Here is a 17,321-nt window from a genome sequence, read left to right as displayed (position 1 = left end):
TGCCCGCTCCTCGGCTAAGCCCCCCCCACCCGTTGGTGTTTCATTTTGCCTTTGATTGCGCACTGCGCACTTTTGTTTGGCTCAGAGAGCCATTTTTGCAGTCCACTGGTCGGGGGGTCACGACTCTGCAGGGCTGGCACCAGCCTCGGAGATCGGGCGCTCTTTGCCACCACAGCTCCCTGTTCCTTCTTTTCCGGTGACTTTACTTCTTTTTTTCCCTGTTGTTTTTACTTTTTCCTTCTTGGGTGCCATCTTCTTTCTCTTCTCTGCAACTTTATCTTCTAATTCTTATACTTTATATTTGTTAAGCTTTGTCTTTTCTTGACTTTTTTTTCTTTTTTCTGGAGAGGGCTGGTTTTACCCTACCGGCCACTACTCCATCACATGACTCCCCTGATCCTGTTCATGTTGAGATCCTTTCTATTCTCTCAAGTTGACTCATGTGGGATGTAAATGCTTTTCATTCCAGTAATGCTTACATTCCAAACCAGAATAAAATAAAATTGAAGGTTCAATTACACCTTTTCAAAGTTTATCTTTGCATTTTTATTCCCCAAGTCTAGAAGTTGTATGTGCAGAATTGGGTCATTCAACAAATCAAGTCTATTCTGCCATTCAAATCTTGACTGATGTATTTTCCCACTCAATCCCATTCTCCTGCCTTTAACACCCTTAATAATTGGAAACCTATCAACCTCTGTTTTAAATATACCCAATGACAGCCTCCATAGCTTTCTGTAGCAATGAATTTCACAGATTCACCATCCTCTGGTTAAAGACATTGCTCCTTGTCCATTTTCTAAAGGGACATCCTTTTATTTTGAGGCTGTGCCCTCTTGTCCTGATTCTAGAAACGTCCTCTTCATTTCTACTCTAATCATTCCTTTTAATATTTAGTTGGTTTCAATGAGATTTCTACCCCCCCCCCCCCCCCACCGCCCCCTGGCATCCTAAACTCCAGTGAGTACAGGCCCAGAGCCATTAAATGCTCCTCATTTATTAACCCATTCATAAATTTATATTTATAAATTTTAAATATAATTTTTTTTTCAAAATTTAAATTTAGATATATAACGTGGTAACAGGCCCTTTCAGCTTCTGAGCCTGTGCCACTCAATTGCCTTATACCCTTGGTACTTTTTGAAGGGTGGCAGGAAACTGGAGTCTCCAGAGAAAACTCTTGCAGACTCGGAGAGAACGTACAAATTCATTACAGACAGCGTGGGATTTTAACCCTAATCCCAATCACTGACACTGTAACAGCGTTGCACTAACCGTGGATAATTTTCGACCCTCTCCAATGCCACTACATCTTTTCTTGGATATGGGGCCTAAAACTGCTCACAACATTCCAAATGTGGTCTGACCAATGCCTTGTTAAGCCTCAGCATTACATCTTTGCTTTTGCATTCTAGCCCTCTCAAAATAAATGCTGACATGGCATTTGCTTTCCTTACTACAGCATCAACTAGAGAACTTTGCAGTAGTACTCTCAAGTCCCTTTGGACCTCCACTTTCAGAATTCCTTCAACTTAAGTGCATGACTATACACTTCATTACGCTGTATTCAATCTTACATTTTTTTTACTCATTCTCCCAACCTGTTCACATGCCTCTGCAGGCTCCGTGCTTCCTCAACATGACCTATCCTTTACCTACCTCATTGGAAAAAATACTTGTGGCCAGAAAAGGCCTCCTTCACAAAATGCTGGTTTTCGTTGCTTATTGTGGACCTTTCAGTATGAAATTGGGCTGTTGAATTTGTCCTGTTTGAATGGTGCCACCATTTAACTGACTTTATTTCCTGGAAAATTTTATGGCAAGCTTAGTTTGCACTGTTTGTTGTCCAAAACCAATTGTGCAACCAATTAATATGGACATGGGATTTAAACTCAAAATTTATTCATGCATCACTTGGTCTTTTATTATCCTTGCAGAAAGAATACAATTTGTCCAAGTTTCCCTATTTTCATTGATTCTTCAATTATTCCATCTGAGTTATATTTCTCCACTATACAATTTTCATGCTTGTATTAGCCCATATTACTTTTACAGTAGGAATGTTATCAAACTTATACAACTTGTTTCACAATTTTTCTTCCTGCCTCCTTGGCAAAAGACAATTTTCCTTCCTTCACCAAAAGAGCTCTGTCAACTTCCCTGGAGGCTGCCAAAGCTGGATAACTATATTTGACTTCTATCAATTGTGGTTTAGCATTCATCTGCAAGTACAATGCACTTCCAAGTTTTATTTAAATATTTCTACCAGGTAGTTGATTTTGCTATCTGCTTGAAGTATAAAATGGTCAATGTTGTAATGTTATGGGGAAATGATGACTATCAGATTATTTAGAAACTTTGAATTTCTAGCATGTTAGTTCAAACCTCCACTTCCTAGATTCAAGTAAAGAGTAGATTATTTTGCTAATTTGCAAGAAATATGCAATTGGATTAATGAGGGTCCATAGCTCAGTGGTTAGAACAAACCAGGGGTTGCAAGTTCATTCCTCGCTGGGGCCTTATTTCTGTGAGGGGCGCTGGACAAAGTGGCGATCTGTCTTACAGTAGACAAAGTTAAAGAATTTCATGTATGTTACATTCTAATGTACATGACAATAATGGAAATACCTTTCTAATGTGAACAAGATTACTATTTGCTAATGTAAAACTTTTTTCTGGGTTGTATCTATCGTTTTGCACACAAAAATTAAAACTTGTTTATTTAGTGGAGTCATACAGCAAGGAAACAGCTTCATCATTTTAGGAGGGGACTAGAGGGGTATGGACTGGGTGCTAGTCAGTGGGACTAGGAGGGTGGGGATTTGCTACGTCATGGACTAGTAGGGCTGAACTGGCCTGTTCTGTGCTGTAAGTGGTTATATGGTTATCATCCCCCTGCCCATTCTAATGATGAAGTAACCATCCAAACTGAATCAATATTCTGGGCTCTGTCCATAACCTTCTCTGCCTTGACAATTCAAGTGTTTTTATTAATATATCTAAAATGTTGTGAGAGTGCCCTTCCCAGTTAGCATCCTCTCCAATACAGTCATATCCTTGTTGTATGTGACCAGATGTGCACACGGTGCTTTATTTGTGGCAAAACCAATATTTTTGAAGTTATACGGTAACTTTCTCCCTTTTGTATTCTGTGGCCTTTAATGAAGGCAAGAATCTTTTGTGCCATCTTCACCAACTTGCCTATTTGTGCAACTACCTTCAGGAATCTTTGAACTCTTAAACCAAGGAAAAAACCAATATTTTTGAAGTTATTTAGTAACTTTCTCCCTTTTGTATTCTGTGGCTGTTAATGAAGGCAAGAATCTTTTGTGCCATCTTCACCAACTTGCCTATTTGTGCAACTACCTTCAGGAATCTTTGAACTCTTAAACCAAGGAAAAAATCAATATTTTTGAAGTTATACAGTAACTTTCTCCCTTTTGTATTCTGTGGCCTTTAATGAAGGCAAGAATCTTTTGTGCCATCTTCACCAACTTGCCTATTTGTGCAATTACCTTCAGGAATCTTTGAACTCTTAAACCAAGGAAAAAACCAATATTTTTGAAGTTATTTGGTAACTTTCTCCCTTTTGTATTCTGTGGCTGTTAATGAAGGCAAGAATCTTTTGTGCCATCTTCACCAACTTGCCTATTTGTGCAACTACCTTCAGGAATCTTTGAACTCTTAAACCAAGGAAAAAAATCAATATTTTTGAAGTTATACAGTAACTTTCTCCCTTTTGTATTCTGTGGCCGTTAATGAAGGCAAGAATCTTTTGTGCCATCTTCACCAACTTGCCTATTTGTGCAACTACCTTCAGGAATCTTTGAACTCTTAAACCAAGGAAAAAACCAATATTTTTTAAGTTATACAGTAACTTTCTCCCTTTTGTATTCTGTGGCCGTTAATGAAGGCAAGAATCTTTTGTGCCATCTTCACCAACTTGCCTATTTGTGCAACTACCTTCAGGAATCTTTGAACTCTTAAACCAAGGAACTTTGCTTTCTCAATACTCCCTCTGTTCTTGTCATTCATTGGGCATGACCTTTCTTTATTTGAACTCCCAGAAGGCAGCAGTTCAGATTTAACAGGATTAAATTCCATCTGCCATCATGTGTCCCCATGCCAATTAATCACTACTGTCCAGAAGCTTCAGATTGCAGTTTTCACAAATATGTGATTTAAAAAAAAACACTTTTTGAACAAGTTAATGGAATGATTTAATTGTGTTTTTCTCAGTGACTATGTTCCTCCTTGAAAAATAAAACCAAAACCAATGAGGCAACTAAAATACCATCTGCCAAATGTAACAGATACAGCCATGTGAGATTCTGACCTGGGTTTTGCTTTGCTAATTTCTCTGACCAATCTCTCCAGCATATTTTAATCATCACTTGATTGAAATCAAGCCATCAGCAATCGTGTCTTTGCACCTCTGAACATAAATGGTTCTGCCCCTCCCCCATCTATTAAGGGAACATTTTAAAATCTCAGATTAGAATTTGGCTCAGCATGTCCCATGATGGTTAAAGAACAACTATCTTGCCTAATCCCAGTTCTTGAATCAAAAGGATACTGATATTCTCATGCTTATTCAGGCATTTGGAAAGCGAGAAGACTGCAGATCCATTATTCTCTCCTAACATTAAAAAAAAACTCCTAAAGGCGGTAACTTCCAGATTCATACAGTCCTTGCAATTAACTTTTTTCCTATGTTCACTTATAATCTTTATATTAGTAACCTGATTTAAAACTTGTGATGACTAGCCTTCTTGCTAAATTAATTAGGTCATTATTCAAAGTTGAGCAAATCCTTTCTGGAACTTCTATAACTTCTATAATTAAACATCTCCTCAATTTCCTTCATTCCCAACATTGAAGAACTCTGCTGATAATTTATTCCATGTGACTAACGTTTTCCAACCTTGGCATTTTCAGAAATAATTTCTGCTTCAATATCCTTCCCTGAAACTGTATTTAGTGCAGAGGCTGTGGCCTAAAATGTCCAATGCAATTCTGACATAAACTTTCAGTCAAGACAAGTACCCATTTCACTTTGTCCATCTATACCATGACATTTTGACTTCTGTGATAATGCAGGCCAAGATCTCTTTTTTTTTGCAGTTTCAGTACTGATTCCCTGATTGAGTTTGTTGTTGAGGGGTCTGATGGTGGAGGGGTAGCAGCTGTTCCTGAACCTGGTGGTGTGAGTCTGGTGGCTCCTAGACGTCTTTCCTGCTGGCTGGCGTTAGTGAGAACAGAGCATGGTGGTGTGGGTCTTTGATGATTGCTGCTGCCCTCTGACGGCAATGTTTCCTGTACATGTACTCAATAGTGGGGAGGACTTTGTCGTGGGCTTGTGTCCACTACCTTTTGGAGGGCTTTACGCTCAGGGGCATTGGTGTTCCCAGACTGGATCGTGATGCAGCCTGTCAGCACACGTTCCACCACAGATCTGTAAAGTTTGCCAGGATTTCTGATGTCATATCAAACCTCTGCATACAGCTAAGGAAGTGGATGCGATGATGTGCTTTCTACATGATGCCATTGGTGTGTTGGGTCTTGGAAAGATTTTCCAGTATATGGTGATTCCCAAGAACCTAAATGTGCTCACCCTCTCCACCTCTGATCCTCTGGCTTCCCTTTCCTGAAGTTAACAATCAGCTCCTTAGTTTTGGTGACATTGAGGACATCTACGTTGACTTAAAAAAGCAGCCTCTACACTCAAAGACCCCCACCACCCAGGCTACAGCCTCTTCATTCATTGGGAGTAAAGTACAGGAGCTTAAAGACTAGCACTCAATGGCACAGGGCAGCTTCCTCCCCACTGCAGGCAGATTTCTGAATAATCATTGAGCCAAAGACACAGCCTAACTTTTCGTGCTCTACGCTTTTTTATTAATAGTAATCTTGTAAGATGGTTATAACATGAATGTTTGGACTACGAGACTGCCACAAAACACTGAATTTCATAACTTGTTTATGACAGTAAATTCTGATTCTGATTTTATTTTTACAATATTTTCATTGTATTTTGTATGGATAATTCCATGGTTTTAATTTGACTGCTGAAGTTTTCAAACTTGATTTGTTTTGGACAATCTTGCGCTTTCTTGATTAGGATCAAACTCATGACGTGCAGAATGCCCAAATTGGAGACAGCTTTTTAATGCAACCATAACACAATTGCAACAGTCTTCTGGCAATTGCTGAATGAATTAAGCAACAACCACTCTAGTTAAAATGCAAATTTGATATTAAATGTCCAGGTACTTCAGTGCCACATTTTAAGTACAGATCATTTATTGCTACTAATTTTTCATAACATAACTAAAATATATTTTGATCACACAAAATATGTTAAAAAAAAGTTTTTAAAGTCCTTACTCTCATTTATGGTGCACGACCTGCATTTTCAGTGTACATTGGTTAATTTTTAAAAGTGCCATTTTGTTTACACGGCCATCTGAATCAGAAAAGGTTGAAATCTGACCTTGTACCGACCGACCAGCAGGCATTTCCTTCAGTATGCTTTGAATGTGGTGTGCAAATGCAATGCATATGCCTTGTGAAAGTAGGGATTTGTGGATTTCAATGGGTAGATGGGACAATCAGCAGAATGACGGCAATGCAACGTGACAGGTTATTTTTGTGACGGTGAGGAAGGTTGGATTTTCTGTTGCTGATGTTCTCATCGATTGCTTTAACTCCAGCTTTCAGGACTTTGGCAGCAATGTCCGTGGTGATGACAAATTGTTAAGTGAGTGACAGCCATTGCACTTGTGCAATCAGTACATTTTTGCTCTGTGGTAATATTGATTTCCTGACATGCCATATTCTCTTACTGGCATATGACTATCTTTGCCATTGTATTCTAAATCTTTCCCTTTGAGCTGCACACTACCTTCTCATTGTAATCTTGACCTCATCTCAAAAGATTTGCTGCCAGTGTGCTAAATTGCACTAATTGACAGTCACTCTTTACTAAGTTTTCATTGATTTTCTTTGCATCAATAGCTGCTTCTAAGTTCTCATCCTTCTGTTCTATAACACTCCAAGCACTCTGTGTGATGTTTCTTTTATTACAATAAAGAAACTTGGGTTCTTTTTAAAACAACTAGATTTATTAACTAAGCAAACAGCCTTAAGGAACAGAACTGTTCTGTGAATGGTCACTGTTAATTTGATACACCTTCTTGACTAAGTTTTCACATGCTTTGTCACCAAGCAGTGAATAATGTCCATCTGGGACCACTGTGAACCTGAGGTGGTGCTCTTTATCTTCATCTTTCACCTTGAGTTTACACATACCTTATGGGTCGATGCCCTGTCCATTTAAGTCTTTAAAAAAAGTATCAAAGTTCTCTCTCTACATCTGCACGCAAAACACATACCTCTCAAAGGTTTCATTTTTCTTTAGTGAACAGTTTTCATCAAACATCTCGATAACCTTGTCGAATTTATTCTGGTCTTCTGGCTCAGTGAAAAACAAATGTGTTGAAAACCTCTAGTGCTTGAGGTCCTGCCGTGATTAGTAGCAGTGAAATTTTCCATGTATCCGGTTTGCTATTGATTCCAATGGCTTGCAGGTACAGCATAAAGCTTTGTTTAAACAGCCTCCATTCAAGGTCAACATTTCCAGTCCATTTTATTGCATTAGGAGTTTTTGATCTCTCCATATTTTCACTGCTGATATTGAATTTACTCACTATGCACACTGTGTTTCTTTCATTTGTTTACACAACAAGTCTTGGCTGTTTCTTCGACTCCTGGTACCATGTGATGTTTCTTTTATTACAATAAAGAAACTTGTTTTTTTTAAAGAACTAGATTTATGAATTATGCAAATAGTCTTAAGGAACAGAACATACACATGCCAGACCTCATGTGGAAGCATCCATCTTGAATCTACCCAAGATGCAACAGCATTCCCCAGATGCTATACACTCAGTCTCCGACTCCTGGTGGTAGCACTTTACATTGTTACTATTTTGACTTCCTGCATACCCTTACTTTCGTTAATCCTCCAGTTAGCCATCTTGCCCTAAGTTCTGAATTTTTTTCTCTGCCCTTGCCCTCACCACAATACCCGCGCTTAATTAACTTAAAATGCAGATAAAATGTTGAATGTTTTTTTGTAAGTACAGAGTATGATGGGAGGGGCTGGTGTGTTCCTGAGGGTAAAGGACACAAAGACATCATTCAGACCCCCAGGTGCCTGGGAACTGACAGCTCCCTCTACGGGATCAAGTGACTACGAGATAAAACACAACTTTTAAATAACGGCACTTGGGATGTAGAGCGATTTAAAAGCAATTTGATGTCAGAACTGACATATTGCAGCTGAAATAGGACATCACGAACCACTCTCCTACACTTGCAGGTTTTGTCTCATGTCTTCTCTTAAACGGGACTATTTAAGTGTTGAAGGACACATTTTGTGGCCATCTTTAAGATGTGGCGTTTTATGGCACGTGCCGAGATAATGTTGACGATAACGGTAATGGTAAACACACGCCTGTTCCATCACTGAGTAAAATCATAGCTGAACTTTTATCCCAAATCTCCTGACTCACTTCACATACGTGAATATACGTACTGGTCTTTTTTACAGTGGTGATGTCAGTCCCAGTGTCAGACCATTGCTGAGACCAGACCTAATCCAACGTCCATCCCAGTTTAGTGCTAGTACCTGTTCCCGAACCTGTCCACTTCTACTGCTGTTTGTTAGTGCCAGAACTACAGCAATGCTAGCACTAGTCTGACTCCAGCTCCGTACTCACTTGCCGGCCACCCCAGCCCCGTTCTCCCCTGCCGACCGCTCCAGCCCTGCAGTCCCTGTGCTGACAGCCCAGCCAGCTGCCCCTGCCCTGATGTCCTGCGCCGGGGGAAGGGGCAGCTGGGAGAGGAGCTGTCAAGCGCTCGCTAGCTGACTGTCATCCCGAAGTGGCTGCATTCAGATGGCTGGGGAGGCCACTGTGCTGCGGCGATTATCCCTCTTGGAGGAGGGTTACAAAGTTCGCCTCGCAGGTGCCTCCTGCGCATTTACGTGGCCTCCCAACAGCCGCATATTGCCAAAATATGCAGCTTCACAAGCGGGGCAATTGGCCACCTGAAAGTACCTTTAGAGAATCTCCTCTAAACCTTGTATCCCTCCCTGTCTTAAAAGCCAGACCTCTGGTTTTAGGTACTTCTATTGATAAAAGATTCTCTTATTAACTGCAACTATCCTCCTCCATAATTTTATACATCTTTTCAGGATTCCACTTCTACTTAAAGCCAAGCAAAATCTTGCCTGTCGAATCATTCCTCGTGAATAAAACTTATTGACTCTCCTCTACTCTGACCAGTGAAACTGTGCCTATTGTATAGGGTTACAACCAGGACTGCACACAGTGCACCTGCTGTGGCTAGAATTATGTTTTATAAAGTTATACAATAATGTCCTGACTTTGATATTTTTATTTCTTAGCAAAGTTTGGTATTGTATACGTCTTAAATCCCTTATATTGTGCTGTCACTTTTGGAGATCTTTGGATTTGTACATTAATTTCCCTCTGTTTCCCAATGTTCCCTTCCATCCTACCATTCACTGTATGTGCTCTGCCTTTACTTTGTTCTCTCAAAATGCATTAGTTCCAACATTCCAGGATTAGTTTCCATTTATCATTGCTGTTCCCATTTTTTCAAGTCATCTGCAAACTTGCTAATCATACTACCTACATTTGCATCCAAATCATTGTGTTTAATAATCATTAAGGATTGCAACACTGATCTCTGTTATAGGCTTCCAATTGCAAAAGCAACCTCTTCCATCAGTTGCGTCCTCCTATTAAATACCTGGTTAATTTTGAATCCAACTGCCTCTGGATCCCTTAGATTCTAATACTAGCACAAATCTCATTGGCTTGTAATTAATTGGCTTATCTTTCCTTTTTCCTGGGAGGTGGGCGGAGGTGGGGGGTGGGAATGGATAGTTGCTATCCTTCAGTCATTTGTAAACTCACCCATAACCAGTGAAGATTTAAGCATTTCTATCAGAGCCACAGCAGCCATTATTACACTCAGGATGCATCCCATTAAGGCCCGTGGATGTACTCAATGTTAGGCCCTTGAAGGGTAACTATCCTACTTAGGGGTTACACTTTCCCTGGAAATGTTGTTGGTGATCCAGAAGTCACAACCTCTCCCTCTTACACCATCTCTTCAGCCACACTTTTATTTGACTTGTCTTCCTTATTTGTGATCTATTCTTGGTTCAGAAAAGATTCACGGGTATGTGGCCAAGGCTGGAGGGGTTGGATTATGAGTAGGAACTGGAAATGCTGGGCCTATTTTCCCTGGAACAAAGGAGGCTGAGGGACTGACCTGATGAGGGTTGAAAAATCATGAGGGGAGTAGATAAGCTGGATCAACTCATTCTTTTCTATTAAAACCTAGAGGGTATAAGTTTAAAGTGAGAGGAGAAAGATTTAAAAAGGCCTTGGGGGCAACTTTTCATAAAGAGATTGATGGTTATATGTGACAAGCTGCTAGAGGAAATGTTAGCAGGTCCAGTTACAACATTTAGAAATCATTTACGTATGTGGGTGGGTGTGAGTGGGTTTTTTTTGGCAAAAAGTTAAATGGGATTAGCTTCATTCAGCTTCTTGGTTGATATGGATGAGTTGAGCCAAAGTGCCTGTTTCTGTGTTGTATACCTCTCAATCAATGAATTGGGTTGATGGACAGATCAAAACCTTATGAGTTCCTGTTTAATCTGCCATCGAGTTCCCAAATTCACATTGCATGACCATGTCCCTATTTTTACTGATGTTTCTAGTACCAATTTGTAACCCGAACCCTAGATGTTTGCCATCATCCTCTTTGAATGCCTTGCTGTTCTGTGTCCCTGGTACCAAAGAGACAATATGCAATCTAAATAGATTTGTGTATGTAACTGAGAATCACTTCTCTGACTATCCCCACATGAAACACTTCAACCCATTTCCATCCAATTATTATTGTCAGCTTTAGTCTTCTGAGGTTTCCATCACTGAAGGTGTTTGTACATTCTCCCTGTGTTAGCATGGGTTTCCTCTGTGTTCCAGTTTGCTCCCGCATTCCAAAGACTGATGGGGTGGTTGGTGAATTGGTCTTGTGTGTATTTGGGTGGCATGGACTGGAATGGCCTATTTTCATGCTGTTCCTTGAAAAATTAAATTTAAATATAAAGAAAACATTTTTAGTGGCCTTAGCAGCTATCATAATATAATTAGTTTGTTAAATAGTTTTGTAATAGAATTCTGTTGGACTGTGGGGAAACAGCTGTGAATTTATGCACCCCATGTGATAGTTGATGGCTGTGCAATAATTACTAGATTATCTGTTTTTGTTCTATTGCTTGAATGATAAATGTTGGCCAGGACACCAGTTATTTCAGAGTGGTTCCCCTTCACTTGGAATCTTATACATTGACTTAATAAAATCGATAAGGACTAGGTTTTGTTTCAAGACTTGATATGCACAGCACTGTTGGGTCACATAGATTTTAATGTGAAAGTCTTCATTAGTGCCAGAACCCACAACCATTGAACTAAAGTGAATGCTGTGAACCTATTTTGGCTGACACTGTGAATTCAGAATTTTATTTCAGTCCAAAATGATAAACCTTAAACTATTAAATTCTTAATATTATTTTCACACCTTGCCATGCAAAGCTGATTTTCAGTGTGTGGAACTCTTATGGTTAAAGAATTTTAAAGTGCCTTTCTCATTTTATCCTGAGCAATTTTATAAATTTATTTAGTCATAACTTTGCCTCCTTTCAGTTTTAGACTCTCCTGAGGTATTATCCATCTGACTATCTACTGTATCTATGCCCCTCATAATCCTGTAAACCTTGGTAAGTGCATTCCTTAGTGATGTATGAGAGGCTCTGATTTTATTAATATTTGAAGTTTTATTGAGAACAATAGGATGAATCTATTGGAGTGTATACAAGTGTAAAGGTTGTGTGCAGGTATTAACAATATGGTTATGTTGAATGGAGTATTCCTGTTCTCTGCATTTTTGATTTGGAATACTCAAGTCAACTTTTATTTATTGTTCATACCATGCTCGTACGGTAGGATGAGATAGTGTTTCTCCAGGGCCACAGAGCAGTTAACACATTAAAATATTAAGACGTATGATCTGTAAGTCCACGGCACACTATCCACATCCATTCTGGGAGTTCAGGAGCCTGATGGCTTGGTGGGAAAAAACTTTCCCACTCTGAACACAAGGGCCTGAGTCCTTCAGTACCTCATGCCAGATGCCAGAAGGAAGAACCGTTTACACGTAGGATGTGTGGAGTCTTTCACAATGTTTATTGCTTTCTGTCTACATTGAGTGTAGTAGATGTCCTTTGTTCTAGGAAGAGGTTCCCCAATTATCCATTCTGCTGACTTAACTCTCCTCTGCAGGGTTTTGCAATCCGATGCAGTGCAGCTTCCAAACTAAGCTGTGATGCAGTGGCACAGGATATTCTCAATATGTCCTCAGTAGAATGTAGTGAGGATGGTGGTGGGAGATGGACTTTCCTCAGCCTTCAAAAGAAGTAGAGGTGCTGCCGGGCTTTCTTAGCTATGGAGCTGGTGTTAAAGGACCAGGTGAGATTCTCCACCAGGTACACTCCAAGGAATTTGTACTCTTGATGACTGTAGAGCCATCAATGGTCAGCGGAGCATAATCTCCCTGGGCCCTCATGAAGTCATCAACCATCTCTTTTTTTTAACATTCAGTGTACTGCTCACTAATTAGCATTCTGGGAGCCAGTTACTGGATTCATTCCAATCATTCAGTTTGTTATTCAATCAACAAGTCAAAATATCAAACTTAATTTAAATGATATTATCACTCAAGAACCGTTTGCTGAAATAAACTTTATTACCTTAAGACTCCAAGAAAGTTATGTTTACTTTTTTTGTGTGGAGTGTGAAAAGAATGGATTTTGCCCTATTTTAATTGAGATGCCAGTGGATACAAGATTTTTTATTACTAAGTAGATGTCTGACTTGTATTAAACTGTCTGAGTTGTCATAAAGAATTGGTTGGCCTGGTGATGAGCCTGCAACCGAGCACATTCTGTGTAAGATTTAAATTTAATAATGCATTTTAAACTGACACTCAAATTTATTTGTTTATGAATGAATGTATCACACATTTGGTTAACTCAAATTTAGTTGTTTATGTATTCGTATATCATGTTTGTGGATATTTATCAGTACAGTGAAAGTCAGTTGAAGGACCAGTGCTATTTTTCTTGTTTTTATTATCTTGAATAAATTACTTATCATTTTCCAGGTTAGTCAAGAAAGGATACTTTCCTGAGATTTTTGGTGTTATTATTCGATCCATTTTACCGTTGTGATTTTTAACCTTAGACAACTAAGTGTAGTTAAAACGTATGATTGATTTAAGATCTTTTTAATTAAGAAAAATTCAACTTGCTACATGTCATATTTTATTGAACAGCTATAAGAACAATGCATTTCTGCCTATTGAAGCTTGGATTATATGTCACTATATGCCTTGTCAGAAATTCTATGAATATTCAATGAGAATTTTAATGTGCTGTCATCACAAAAGCAATTGGAGTGAAGCTGCACTAAACAGTATTTTTGGCTGAAATATGTTGCTTTGTCCATCAAATGACCTTACAGTCATTCTCAGGCGATTGGTTGGAGCAATTTCAAAAAGCATGCAAATGAATGATGTCAACTTGCCTTTTGTAGTCTTCTTCCATGCCTCTTATTTTTTTGCAGTGGGTGGTGTAAGATCACATCAGGAAAAGCAATATTTAACAAAGCAAGTGTGTAGCTTGTTAAAAAAAAATCCAAGTAAGTTGCCTTATTGAAGGCCAGAAATATTTAAACAGCAGGCTTAAAAAAATTAATAGGGGTAAATCTTGAAGTCAGAAATCAGGCTTTCCATGAATCTTTATCACATATAATGGTTTTTAAATTTCATATGTAATTTATTTTTAAAATAAAATTTAGTCATACAACGTGGTAACAAGGCCCTTTCAGTCAATGAGCCCATGCTGCTCAATTATACGCAATCGATCAACCCCGGGTCTGTTTTTAACTCAGGAGGAAACCAGAGCCCCTGGGGAAAACCTACACAGACCCAGGGAGAATGTACTAACTCTTTACAGACAGTGCAGGATTCAAACCCTGGTCTGTGTATGTGGAAAAACCTACCCCAGAAATTAAATTTGTCTTCTCTCACCTTAAAGTTACAGCCTCTGGTTTTTGTCACTCCCACCCAAGGAAAAGCACTCTGTAACTCTGCCCCTCAAAATGTTATAAATACCCTTAAGGTCACCCTCTGCCCCATGTGTTACGTTGAGGATAAACCTAGTCTATCCAGTCTCTATATGCAAATTCTAGACAACATTTTGGAGGGACTAAAAAAATACAAACATCTTCTTTAAAAGGCTAGTAATGGATAAGAATGTGACTTTGTTAGAATTTTGACAACTACAAAATAAATACCAGCTACATGATGTGTAACCCAACTGATTCTGTTTAAAATGAGAAATTTTTTTCCATTTCAGATGTACAGGTACTTCACTGCCACTTCTAACCCTTCTGCAATTTTTGCTTGTCTGGTTTTCATCCATAAATTATTATCAAGAAGACAAAAATTACTACTCTTTGATCTTAATTTCTCAATTAATTTCTTAATTTCTCAACCACTTCCATCTCTTATCCTGATGTATCTGAGCTTGAACCAAACTCTAGACTTTTCTTGTAATACACAAACTTGCTGGAAAATCTCTTGAATTTTTATCCATGGGAAGTAAGGTGTAACCAAAGTTTTGTGTCTGTATAATCTGCTGAATTTCTCCAGCATGTTTATGTATTGCACTTAACTCCAGCATCTGCAGACTTTCTTGTTTCACTTCACTTTTTCTATTAAAACAAAATTCATGTGTATTAAAGATTTAAATCTAAATTTGAACCATTTGGAAAAGAATGCCTAGTAATTTGCACTGAGAATGGATGGTTATTTCTTTTGCAGATTTGTCTTCCAAATTTGGCTGTTTTGTAAACTCACCAGTTTTGAAAACATTCCACTTGACATTCAGATCAATGAAATTCAAACTTGTCAAAATATCAAGATAGTTTGGCTAGATCCTATTTCTAGCTCGATGATGCTCGACAAGTTATCAACTTGTGTCCTTCCTTTCAGAATGGTATATTAGTGTAGTTCCTGTGCACAGTATCGACTTCAATAGCAACCAACTCAAACCGCCCAACCTAGCTCTCTTTGTAAATCCCTTTGTATTTTGATATCACAGTCATGCCATAAAGACCTGCATAAATAGAATTGAGTGGGGACAAGGAAGGGGAAGCCTGATGCTCTGTCTATCTGTATTTATGGAAATCAACCTTTGTCCAAATTCCACATAGTCTTGGTTGTGAGTTTGCAGGATTTTTGATTTGGGAACCTGGTTTTTATTCTTTTTCAGCGTGATTATTAGGTTCCTTTTTCTTCATGTTTTTTAATATTCTTGTTTTAAATTACTTTTGTTTTTTTGGTTTTGCTACCACTGCCACATTCTTTCTGGATAAGGCAGATTAATAAAATTGAGGTTGGATCCATGGAAGGAACACTGCCTTATTCCCAATACACGAGGAAAAATAAATCTTTTAATTTTTGCAGCCCAACAGTTTATGAAATATATATGATCTAACCTTTTGATTGCTATGCAGTTAAACTTGACATTGTGTGATAATATTTGTCTGAATGGATCTTGGTTGCACACAAGTTCTCCTTTGTTATCATCCATGTCTTCTATATCTTTCTTCATCATGCACTTATCTTGCCTTCATGCTAAGCTTTTCAATTACTCCTTCTACTGAGTCTTATATAATAGAAAAAGTTGGCGGGAGATGGTAGAGGCCAGACATAAATGATTGGGGCAAGTTAAAAAGTCATTTGCGAAGATGCATTGTTTCGATCCCCATTTTAGTAAGGGAAATTGCTTCAAAGATTACGCTGTTGGAAAAATTGCAATATGTGTTGAAAATGTTTTTGAATAATTTGACGGATTTTCTGATTTACACTGCCTGGTCAGCTTTCTGAAATGGCATTTTGTGCTTGATATCCCCAGCAGGTTTTTGCACATTAATTTCCCATTAAGTTTGCCATAAAACTTAAGTCTACTAATTATCACTTTGTACCCTTTAATATTGCACAATTATTAATAAAACTGCCAGATAGTCTTTAATGCAAAAGATTAAAAAGCACATGGACTCAATCCTTTTAGGATGCAAATTGTTCTTGGAGATTATCAAACTTAATTTTTCCATGTTTCCAATTGTTTCTTATTCTCTTGACATTGGATTGGATTGAATTTGCTCTCAATGCACTTTGCAAGGGTGGTTAAGGAGCTATCAGCAAGTTGCCAGATACTGTTTTATTCCCACCAATTTGAATTTTAAGCAACATTAAAAATTTGTGTTAAATTCTAAACATGCATAATTGAAGTGCACCATCCATTAATAAAGTTATTCCATCAAATCTGCTAACATTTAAATTTAGACATGCAGCATGGTAACAGGCGATTTCGGCCCACGAGTCCGTGCCGCCAAATTTACACCCAATTAACCTACACCCATGGTATGTTTTGAATGGTGGGAGGAAGCTGTTGCCCCCGAGGAAAATGTACAAACTCTTTACAGGCAACACAGGATTCAAACCCCTGTACGAGTTGCACTAACCGCTACGCCAACCGTGCCACCCTTGTTCCTCCTCTGATACTTTTTCAACCCTTTTATTAAATAGTACCCAGAGCTGGTCACATGAATGCACGTGGTCTAGCTAATATTTTATGCAATTAGATGATAGCTTATTCGTTTCTATCCATCCAGAAGTGAATTTTTTAATATTGTGTATCATTCATGAAATTGCTTTGTGCTTCATTCTGCATCCAGATTGTTCTCCAGTTGAAGGGGAGAGACACAAGTTGATAAGAGTCGAAGTGAGAATTGTAACAATCAAATCTAATAGTGTGGAGGGAGCCATTTTGAAAAGAATTGACCTCCTCTGTGATTCCGTAGTTCTGAGTCATGTGAGTTGCCATGGATATTGGGATAATTTTAATTATAAAGGTGATGCTGAGACATGCTTTCTTAGTTTACTTCTTTATCTATCGGGCAGCTACACTTGATAGGCAATAAGTTTGTATTTATCACATTACCAGGGATCTTTTATAATTAATATTTTTATTGAGTTTAATTGAACATGTACATAATGGGTTCCTAAAGAACCAAAGACAATATATTTAT

General features: G+C 38.5%; 1 protein-coding gene across 20 annotated transcripts in view; it reads left to right on the top strand.

Moving 5' to 3' along the window:
- The window catches only part of ctbp1 (C-terminal binding protein 1), a 424,680-nt gene that overhangs the window by 279,762 nt on the left and 127,597 nt on the right, over positions 1-17,321 (top strand). For 10 of the 20 annotated variants that reach the window (XM_069923684.1, XM_069923686.1, XM_069923693.1 and 7 more), the window contains one exon: positions 16,968-17,104. The exons of 9 other annotated variants lie outside the window; for them this stretch is intronic. In XM_069923684.1, the coding sequence (XP_069779785.1) occupies positions 16,968-17,104 (137 nt within the window). Of the gene's footprint in view, positions 1-13,800; positions 13,863-16,967; positions 17,105-17,321 lie in introns of those variants that run through there. One more of the 20 variants, XM_069923708.1, reaches the window with a different exon arrangement.

This window comes from Narcine bancroftii, chromosome 3 (genome assembly GCF_036971445.1).
Source record: "Narcine bancroftii isolate sNarBan1 chromosome 3, sNarBan1.hap1, whole genome shotgun sequence".
Classification (NCBI taxonomy): Eukaryota; Metazoa; Chordata; class Chondrichthyes; order Torpediniformes; family Narcinidae; genus Narcine; species Narcine bancroftii.
The sequence above is the reverse complement of the archived record's forward strand: the minus strand, read 5'-3'. Positions and strand labels throughout refer to the sequence as shown.